Below are 10763 nucleotides of genomic sequence, written 5' to 3' on the forward strand. Positions count from 1 at the left end.
TTAAATTTGCAAAATACCACACATTTATTATGCCAAAATTACATGTATTGATGGCATCAAAATATACTCTCATGGGAGGAAAACGTAAAAGACAAGTTCTAGGGAAGTGACTTTGTTTTATATATAAAGTACAGTAAGTAGCTAAGAAAATTTAGAAATAAAAATATACTACAGTTCATCATGTTGATATACATTGTATTCCTTGGAAGAAATGAAGCCATCACCATCATGATCATTCTTCTTAAAAATATCTTCTAAAACTGCATTCTGATATGACTTGTCACGTGGCTTATCATCCTTTTCAAACTCCTTTTGCAGGTAGTGATTTATCTAGAGGGCCAAAATAATATCTTTAATAAAAAAGTACCACAGTAAATTTTCTGTAACTTTAAGGAAATGTTTACATAAGGAAACTCAATGGTAAGGCTACTTATAAGTGATATTAAAAATTTAAAAAACTGTTTGAGGTTTTATTCTTTTAACCTTTGAAGCAATTTTTCTGAAAAGAAACATCTTCAAATTAGCTTTCCCTGAGGTTACAGATGGTTACTGGTACATACTCAAAGATTAACCTTTGAATTGAATTTTGTTGAAACCAAGTATTTTCCAATAATCTATACTGTCCACATTATGAAAGGAAAATGAGGAAAATCATTCTTTTTTTTTTAAGATTTTTATTTATTTATTTATTTGACAGACAGAGATCACAAGTAGGCAGAGAGGCAGGCAGAGAGAGAGGAGGAAGCAGGCTCTCTGCCGAGCAGAGAGCCCGATGCGGGGCTCGATCCCAGGACCCTGGGATCATGACCCGAGCCGAAGGCAGCGGCTTTAACCCACTGAGCCACCCACGCGCCCCGAGGAAAATCATTCTTAAGGAATCCTATTAGTGAATAAAAACCAAATTGGCATTTTTATAATCTTTAAAATTAATGTATATATTGAATTATCAGTAAAACTCAACCATAGGTTTTGAAATAAAATTCAATTTTCTTAACTTTTCTATGATTCTATAACTCTCCTTCAAATCCATATAACTATGGCAATCTCTATAATAATAAGACCAAATAAAGAACAGGTATTAAGTATTCTTTCTCTGCATTAATATGACATTTCTACTAACCACATGGGACTACTAAACACTTGACATGTGGCTAGATCAAATAGAGGTATGCTACTCTCAGGGTTAAATACACAACATATTTTGAAGACAATAAAAAATATTTATAATTTTTACATTGATTTCATGCTGAAGGGGAAATATTTTAGATATACTGTTAGATAAACCATAGTATTAAAAATCATTTCACCTGTTTCTTTTTGCTTTTTTAAGATGTGACTACTAAAATTTTTTTTTTTTTAAGATTTTATTTATTTATTTGTCAGAGAGAGAGAGAGCACGAGCACAGGCAGACAGAATGGCAGGCAGAAGCGGAGGGAGAAGCAGGTTCCCCGACGAGCAAGGAGCCCGATGTGGGACTCGATCCCAGGACGCTGGGATCATGACCTGAGCCGAAGGCAGCTGCTCAACCAACTGAGCCACCCAGGCGTCCCCCTAAAATTTTTAAATTATATATGTGACTCAATCATATTTCCATTGGAAAGTGCTAATATATATAATAACTAAAGAATATAATGTGTGATAACCTGGAGATACTGTTCAGCAAGGCTGGGTATTTTAAATGCAAGAGGATTTTTAAAGCTAAAGTTGAACTTTGAGAGGTTTTTAGCAGTATGTATCCCAGCTCAGTCCATCATGAGTAGACTATTTTAGAATGATCAACAGAACTGTTCTCAAGTGAGACTTTAGTCCTATTGAGGGAGATACATTTTTTTCTTCTAGTTCAGCCATAACAATGCTATGTAGGTGAAAAGAATTTTAAAGAACCTCAAATATTCCTCAGTTTCTAAGTAAATGTATTTTCATAACCAATATTACTGACTCTCAGGACATACTTTTCTAGTATAGTGTAGTGGAAATGTACAAAAAGGCAGCAGTAAGAACATAACCTTAATTTCGCTGACAATGAGTTCCATACTATTTCTACTTCATAATTTAATAAAAAATACTGTGTACCTCTTCTCTCCCACCTTATACTAAAGAATTGACTTGATCTTTCTAACAATGAGAGGAGGTAGCTTCTTTTAGTTCATGTTTTAAATCTAGTCTTTGTCATGTACTCGCTGTGTGGTCTTGGGACAAATAATTTAATCTCTCTGGACCTCAATTTTGTCATCTGTAAAAGAGGGGAAACAGTATCTCTATGGTAGTATTTGAGTATTAGAGTAATGTTTATAGATGTCAATGAAAGCTATTACTATTCAAGCATGTGAAAGTCACTCTTAACCTAGTGATAACACAGCTGATACCTGACAGACATCTGGACAGACTGTTGCTAAGCAGGTCACTGTTTTGGACTTTCTCTACTTTTATTTTCCAGAAAGAACTAAAGATCCCATAAGAACTACTGAAGAGTATTCATACTGCAGAATGTGCCTCTTTGTGTACATCTGATTTTAATGAATGGTTTGTATGCACAGGCTGAGCTCTTGGGTACTTTGTGAATTCATTGGCTGCCATTCACTCTGAAACTCATAAGGAGTCAACGCCAAGTACGTTCTGGATGGATTTGCCACTCCACTTATTGACCTCCTTCTTAAGGAACAGCGGATGTTTTCGTTCACATATCCCTCTTCCACTGCTGAGCAACAAAGGAGCTTCAGGGGCAAGTCCTTACTAATATCCTAGAGGAGGAAGGAGAATCAGGGTGGGGGAAGGACTGAAGAGGGAGCACACCTGTCTCTTGAAATCAACCCCTCAGGTACCTTTTGTTACTGAGGTGGTTGAGTCATGCTTGTTAAACTGTCTCCCAACAAAGGGGAGACAAATGGGTTACTCAATTGAAGCAAAAAGGGTATATAGTCAGTGGGACTAAGCCAATCACTGGCCTTCAGGAGTACAAACATTAGCCCTCAAGCATCCATACTGGAAATTCCCTGAAAGAGGTATGTAGGCCCTGGTTAAAAGCAAGGTAATGGGGGCAACCAGGTGGCATGGTGGGTTAAGCAGTCAACTCCTGGTTTTGGCTCGGCCTGTGTCCGGCTCTGTGCTCAGCACAGAGTCTGTTTGAGTTCCTCTCTCCCTCTGCCCCTCCCCTCTCTAAAATAAAAATCAATCAATCAATCTTAAAAAAAAAAAAAAAAAAAAGAGCGAGCCAAGTAGCAGAGCCAGACTGATTTTGCCACTTAAGAGTGGTGTGAACTTAGGCCAGTTGCTTAACCTGCCTGGGCATCATTTTCCCCTTCCATAACAAAGAGATAATGACATGTGTATATCTCATAAACTGTCATAAAGATTAAGTGAGCTCACATGCTAATGTGCTTCTAGTAGTACTTGGTACTAAGAAAATACAAAAGAAAATTACTATTATTGTTCCAACATCTTTATTAATCCCCCAATTCATATAGGAGACTGACTGGAGGGGTGCCTGGATGGCTCAGTCAGTTAAGCATCCGCCTTCAGCTCAGGTCATGATCCCAGGGTCCTGGGATTGAGCCCCACATCAGGTTCCCTGCTCAGTGGGGATCCTGCTTCCCCCTCTGCCTGCAGCAACCCCCCAACTTATGCTCTCTCTCTCTGATAAATAAATAAATACAATCTAAAAAAAGAGTAACTGGAGTGTGGAAGCTAGTTAGGGAACTCCTGGATCCTGCTTACAACTTTCTAGTGCACACAATTCAAATTCTTGCTAGCTCTTTTCATAGTTTCATGTAATCCCCACAGTCCTGCAAGGTAGAGATTATTTGTACTATTACAAATTCCTATGGTGTTGCTTGAATGAGTTCTGTTCCAGTCTAAAAACTGGAAATGCCCTATAGAGATGAGCTTGTTATTTTAATGAACCTCTGGCAGGGAGAAAGGCAACTGAACAGGATGACTCATTACAAGTTTTATGTTGAAAAAGGCACATTTTCTTCTTGGAGCTTAGATTTTTTAGTAATCGGCTCTATAAAAGCAAAGTAATAAGCCTATGTTCAGTAGAACTTAAAAATAACCGATGTAATAGAGATCTATTTAAATTGTGAAGAAAAAAATAGACTGTACACATAGAATTTGTTTGAATTACCTCAGTTTTAGAGAGTTGCCTGTCGTTGTCTATGTCTATTTGTTTAAATGTTTCAATGCTTCGTGGTCCTTTGGTCACAGCATAAAGTTCAATCTCAAAAATCAATGTTGCATCAGGTGGAATCTTGCCTTCTGCTAAAGGTATAATTTTTAACAGTTTAACTTACATGAAGATAAGGTTCAGATATTTATTCACAAATAGCCATTATAGCATTATGACTATATTATTTCACATTTATAAAAACCACTTACTAAATACTTTTAAAAAAATTTTCTATGTTTTTAAACCAAATCAATTTTAAGAACCTAGTAGGTCATTAATTTCTTATTGAATTAAAATAAATACAAGTCATGTAATTTTTATTAATGTACCCCATCATTATACAGAAGAGAGCTAGTGCAGAGAAGAAATGTATGGACAGAAAAATTTCAAAGTGTAAATCAGTAATCTTTTAAAAAATGACATTGTGTAGTTATTTGGAAGCATAAATAAAACATATGTTTCAATATATTTGTCTTTCCAGTCCTTTACAGACATTAAAAAATAAGTGCAATGACAGAATAACACAGTAACAATTTTATGAAATCTGTAATCACAATAAAAAAATTAAGTTGAATAGTCCTCTTGAATAAAGTTAACCTATTCACTCATCTATTACATCACAAGACATCACAGATGATCTTAGCAAGCTATGGGCTGTTTCAGATGACCATTTCATAGAAATGACCTGCAGAAATGATGTGCTAAGAGGCAGGGGTTGGCTTGTGTCACCAGTATTGCCCAGTCTCTCCCAGAGTCTCATCCACTATAGGCACTCAAATATTTGTTGAATGAACGCCCCTATGGTTTATTTTTTTAAATGGCTGCTTGTTCTCTGAAGTAAATAGAATTCTTACTGAAGTATTGATTTAACCCAGAGAGAAAAGAGCTTGAAAGTTACAGCCAAAAGGAGAGGTCAATCAGTCATCTCCAAAACCAGGACATAGAAAAAATCTACCCATACATCCTATGACTAATGAAGTTCCAAGCTATGTAACCACCTCTTACCTGACTTTAGAGCAAAAAGAGGTAGAGATTAATTCAATGATCATTTTTACAAAATCCATCCCTAGTCTGTCCAGTTACAATCTCCTTACAACAGGGAAACAACCAATGATAATAAAGCAACCTCAAAACACAAATTCAAATTTCTTAAGAAAAAATATTACAAGTCCATATGAAGTTTCTAAATAATTCTACTGGAAACACAGAAAATATTGCCAATTAGGCTTTGTCATAAGAAGAAATCAGAGCATAAAAAAGGAGAAAAAGGTGAATTTGCTATAGAATTACTTGTATTTAGAGAAGCAGATCAAAGACATAGGAGTTAAAGAATCTATACGTACCACATGTACTGTTAATTTAAAGCACTAAAAAGTCACATGCATTTCAAGACATGCAGGGTGCTCTGTCATATGAAGCAAGGATATTGCACAGAGGAGAGCCTTCTTCAAGTACTACCTAAAATAAAGTTATAGCTGATGTTAGGTCTCAATAACAACTTATTTAAAAAAGAGCTTATTTGACAAGAAGTGGTTGGTTAAGCAGTGATGTATGGTCTCCACCACAATTTTTACGTAATCTAATCACACCTATGTGATGCAGGTAAGCTAGCAATTAAGTATGTTCCAAAGAACATACTTTAGTTGGGCCACAGTTTCTTCATGTGTAAAACAAAAGCGTTGGTGGTATTACTAATGAGATTCATCATTTTTATGTCTATTGGGGACACCTCAAATTGAATACCAACTAACTTCTTCAAAGTTAAACTTGTACCTCTCTGCAGCAAGGGTCTGGTTTATTAATAGCTTAGGCAGCCTGGGTAATCATTCATAGCTAAGCATAAACTAGTTTACAAAAAGGGTAACTACGTGGACTTTTGCTATAGGGAAATGGGGCCCAACAGGATGAATAAGCACCTATTAATGTGGGATGTGGTTAAAATGAGATTGAGGAGTCAAAAAGGCAAACTTTGCCTGTATCATCTTGCCTAAAATCGGTCTCAACCTATGACAATATTTTTGGGCAAGGACTGCATTCAATTTAACTTATCTTCAATTTTTTTCCTCTCTCCCTCTCCCAGATTCCTGTGCAACTCTAAATAGGATATACAAATTATGGTTCCATGGGAGCTATTTTGATTGGACCAAATGATTGGTCAAAAGCATTGAGAATGAAGCTGTAGTTACCTGGAACTGTCTCTTTAGCAGTTTTCAGTCTGACTGGGTCTGTTTTGTGCCACTAACCTCCCTGCAACCCAATCTGGGGCAGTGGGCCCCTGCTCTTGCTGGAAAGAGCACGTGAGGGAATCACAACTATCAATGAGTTTGTCAATGAGTTAACAAAACAGCCTCAGAGAGGGTGAGCCATTCAACGAAATATTTGGGAGTAATGACAGTATCTCATCGTAGAAAACGAATCTTTCATGACTTTAATCACATACTAAATATTTCAAATAGGTGGTGTTAGCAAGGGTTCTAAATCGTATGAGGAGGGAATGATTATAGTCTTCACATAGCAAGAGGGAGCAAGGATCTGATAGAGAATGCAAAGTAAAAACCATCCCTCTGTCAGGCTGACCATTTCCCCCCTTTTAAAAACTTCTCTTTATTCAGCTTCATTTTTAATTTTGTCAATTTCAAAAATTTAAACAGTACAAAATATTAGAGAGTAAGAAGAAATCTCCTAACCCTTGACCCTCAGGGTTTCCTTCTCAGGAACACTTAATATCATCAGATGACTGTGTATCCTTTCACATATAATTTGTGTAGATGCATGATGCATATGTGAAATTCTCCCCCTCATAAGTAAGATCTTTGAGGATAGGAAATTGTTTCTTCTTTGTACATTGACTTTATGCTCAATGCCTGGAAAAGGGCCTGGCTTTGATGCTCAATAAATACTCCTTGCATGAATACATTCTATGCCACTTTATTTTATTTATTTTATTTTTAAAAAGATTTTATTTATTTATTTGAAAGAGAGTGAGAGTGAGCATGAGCAGGGGAGGCGGGTAAGGGCAGAGGGAGAAGGAGAAGCAGACTCCTCACTGAACAGGAAGCTCAATGATGATGCAGGGCTTGATCCCAGGACCCTGGGATCATGACCTGGGTTGAAGGCCGAGGTTTAACCCCGTGAGCCACCCAGGTGCCCCATCCCACTTTATTTTTAACATATTAATACATCTGGCTCTATGGCATTCTTTTTATTGGCTGCACCACAATCCATTGTATAGATACATCATATTTGACTAATTCCCTACGGATGGATACTCAGGTACTTTCCAGTTTTTTGCTACCAAATAAAAGTCTGTAATGAATGTTCTTTTATATATACCCGTGTATATTTCTGTAAATGAATCTACTGGCTCAAAGGATATGTGCTTTTAAATCTTGATAGAAATTGCTAGAAAGGTAGAGTGATTTACATTCCCAGCAATAATGCACAAGAATGCTAGTTTTCTATACCTGTGCCAACTTTGATGCCTTTGATCATCTGATGAGTGAAAATGATGTCTCACTTTGTTTTAATTTGCCTTTCTTTAATTATTAATGAAACTAAATATTCCCATAGATTTAAAGGTTTTTGTTGTTGTTGTTGTTTTTGTTTTTTTGTTAGTGGGCTGCTTGCCTATTTCTAGGGTTGGGTCATTTTTATTATTGGTTAATAATAGTTGCCAAAATTTTGCCCATTTAGCTGCTTTACCTAGGTTTTTAGATCTTATAGTAGGATTTTTAAAATAGGTAAGATATTGAAAGAAGCAGTTCATTTCTTCCACATTTCAAGGCTGCTCCTGAATTCAGGGATTAGTGACTGATAGCTTTTTATATTCAGATGCTCTTTTTACTATCTTCTAGTGCTGTCCTTTTATTCTAAGATATGTTCCAGTTTCCTGAGGTTTATGAATTTGACTTTGGTACTGCTTACCTAAGATATATGATATAGACATTTACATAATAATTAATAAAATAACATGTACTAAAACCAATAAAAATGACTAAGGTAGAACTTATAGAATACATAGGATCTTTATGAGTACTGCCACTATACGAGGGAAAGAACTCTGGCCAGAGAGCTATCTTCCAACCAATGTCTTAATTTTCTATAAATGTGAAAAGTGGGGACCAAGCTGGACTGGACTAGATACGGCTAGATTATTGGTCCCTGTGATTCTGTAACTATTTCCCCTGTGGTTTTTTCATTTTGTTTTTAGTTATTCAAAAATTTTTAATTATGGAAAATACATGTAACATAAAATTTATCACTGTAACCATTTTAACTGTATAGTTCAATGCATTCTGTGCAACCAATCTCTAGAACTATTTCATCTTGGAGAGCTGAAACTCTACACCCATTAAACTACTTCTGCCTATTCCAGCCTCTCTCCAGTGCCTTGGCAGTCTCTCTTCTTTGAATTTGACTAGTCCAAATACTTCATACAAGCAAAATCACATAGTGTTTTTTTTGTGATTGGTTTATTTCATTTAGTATAAGATCCTCAAGTTTCATCCATGTTATAGCATATAGAATAATTTCCTTCCTTTTTAAGGCTGAATAATACTCTATTTTATGTGTACACATGTTGTTTATCCACTCATCTGTCAACAGACACTTAGGTTACTTCCACTTTTGGCTTCCACTTTTTTATGAATGGTGCTGCTATGAACATGAGTATACGAATATCTCTTTGAGACCCTGCTTTCAATTCTTTTGGATATATACCCAAAGCTATGCTTTATTTTTAAATATAACTTAGAGATAGAATATTAAAACACCTTACCATAGCCTTCCTTTCCATATGCAAATGAAGGGGGTATAATCACTTTCCGCTTCTCTCCAGGGCACATATCCATCATGGCAATGTCTAGCCCTTTTATGACTTGCCCAACACCAAGAACAAACCATTTGGGGTGGCCTTCATTTTGTGTCCGGCTATAATAAAAAACAATACTTAGGTAAGCTGATTTTAAGAAAAATGAAATAAAACTTTAAAATACACCTGGACGGGATGCCTGGGTGGCTCCGTCAGTTAAGTGTCTGCCTTTTGCTCAGGTCATCATCCCAATGTCCTGGGATTGAGCCCCACATTGGACTCCTTGCTCAGCTGGGAGCCTGCTTCTCCCTCTGCCCGCTTCTCCCCAGTTGTGCTCTTTATCTCTCCCTATGACAAATAAATAAAAAAATCTTAAAAAAGATAAAATATTTCTACACATGAGGTTATAATTTAAAATTGGGAGTCCTTTCTTTTTTCTCAAATTAATATTCATTCTGAACCTCCTGGCAGGATGTTTGGCTCAAACTTCCTTCAAAATAGCCAGAAAGAAGTATGATTTGCCCAAAGCTAATCATTAGGAGTCATGTCATCATCTTTTTTATGGCCATCTTGCAAAAACTATTCAATAGTTACCTTTTTAATGAATGGGTCTCTGGCCTCTAACTAGCTGCATGGCTTGTCCAAATAACTCATTCAACCTTTCTGAGTTTGTTCTAAAAACTGATGGTGCAGGTTTAACCTCAAAAAGTCATTTGAACAATAACTAAAATTTGTATCTTTTCTTACTAAATTTATCTGTTTTCTTCCAAATGAAAAGAACTAACTTTCCCCAATCCTATCTTTAGAGGGTTATAGCACAGATGAAGAAAAGCCATTCTTCCTTTGAGTAGTAAAAAGATCAATTAAATCAGAGCAGGCAGTGGTGAGATTATAGGGGTGAGATGAGAGAACACAGGGCCCAGAAGACACCAGGGAAAGTTATTGTTGTGGTTTTTGGATACAGTTGGAAAGTGGTCCATAGTCTGTAAATATCATGCTTCTGAAGCTTCTTAACCTACCCTACCCAATCCTCTGTAAAGAGGCTCCAAAAAATGGCAAAAGAAAATGTTGAGAACATCCTTACAGACAGTACCATAACTTACCCTTCCATGGATCCCAAGGGTGGTGGCAGTGGCCGGGGTGCGTCTGTATGTCGTGTATTTCCGATAATCTCGTGGGCCACCATTTTTAATAATTTAAAAAGTAATAGTTCAATAGGGAACTACTGCATATCAGTAGGAATTCCCCCCTCCCCCGGAATAAAAGGCTCAACTCTTGCTGTTAAATAACGAGAACCAATCAACCAACCACGTAGCTTCTGGTTAGCAGAGGAAGCCTAGATTTCATGCATCAACTGGACGCCAGAGCAGTTCACAGCATTTCCTACCTGCAGTAAAACTTCGAACCGTCTTCAGCCAAGAAGCCGTCGTAATGGGCATTTAGCAGGTCTCCCTTCTTGCTTGTCTTAGAACAGTTTTCTGGACGATGCAAAACTTCGATCTTCACTTCCTCTGTGCTTTCCTCTTCCTTTTGTCCCTGAGCGGTAAAAATGCCCCATATATAAAAGAAAACGATTAATCTTAACAGAAACGGCATGATTCCTGAAGTTGGCCTCAGATGACCACGGCGTTCTTTCACGCGTGTCAGTTGTACCCAGTCGCTGCCACTGCAGCTGAGTTCCGACGCGTGGCAGGCATTGTTCTACGTCACAAAGGACTGGGGGCGGTGCGCCCTATAGCCCCGCCCCCTTCGGGCTGCGCGCTCAGCCTCAAGAATTTTCGTCTGTC

The 10763-nt window shown here is 37.1% G+C and overlaps 1 protein-coding gene across 3 annotated transcripts; it reads right to left on the minus strand.

Annotated features, from left to right (window-relative positions):
- FKBP7 (FKBP prolyl isomerase 7) lies at window positions 1-10692 on the minus strand. 3 transcript variants are annotated; one of them, XM_032856014.1, is made up of 5 exons: window positions 10364-10686; window positions 8944-9095; window positions 4125-4258; window positions 2183-2234; window positions 188-330 (listed from the first exon to the last, which is right to left on the minus strand). In XM_032856014.1, the coding sequence occupies exons 1-5, from the start codon at window positions 10570-10572 to the stop codon at window positions 302-304; spliced, it is 576 nt and encodes a 191-aa protein (XP_032711905.1). In that variant the 5' UTR covers window positions 10573-10686; the 3' UTR covers window positions 188-301. The 3 variants fall into 3 exon arrangements, with proteins under 3 accessions (XP_032711904.1, XP_032711902.1, XP_032711905.1); XM_032856013.1 differs by lacking the exon at window positions 2183-2234 and having other exon boundaries at window positions 1-330; window positions 4125-4255; window positions 10364-10692; XM_032856011.1 differs by lacking the exon at window positions 2183-2234 and having other exon boundaries at window positions 1-330; window positions 10364-10680.
- Window positions 10693-10763: the final 71 nt, after the last annotated feature.

Source organism: Lontra canadensis, unplaced genomic scaffold (genome assembly GCF_010015895.1).
Source record: "Lontra canadensis isolate GAN:19392208 unplaced genomic scaffold, GSC_riverotter_1.0 scaffold11, whole genome shotgun sequence".
NCBI classification, from domain to species: Eukaryota; Metazoa; Chordata; class Mammalia; order Carnivora; family Mustelidae; genus Lontra; species Lontra canadensis.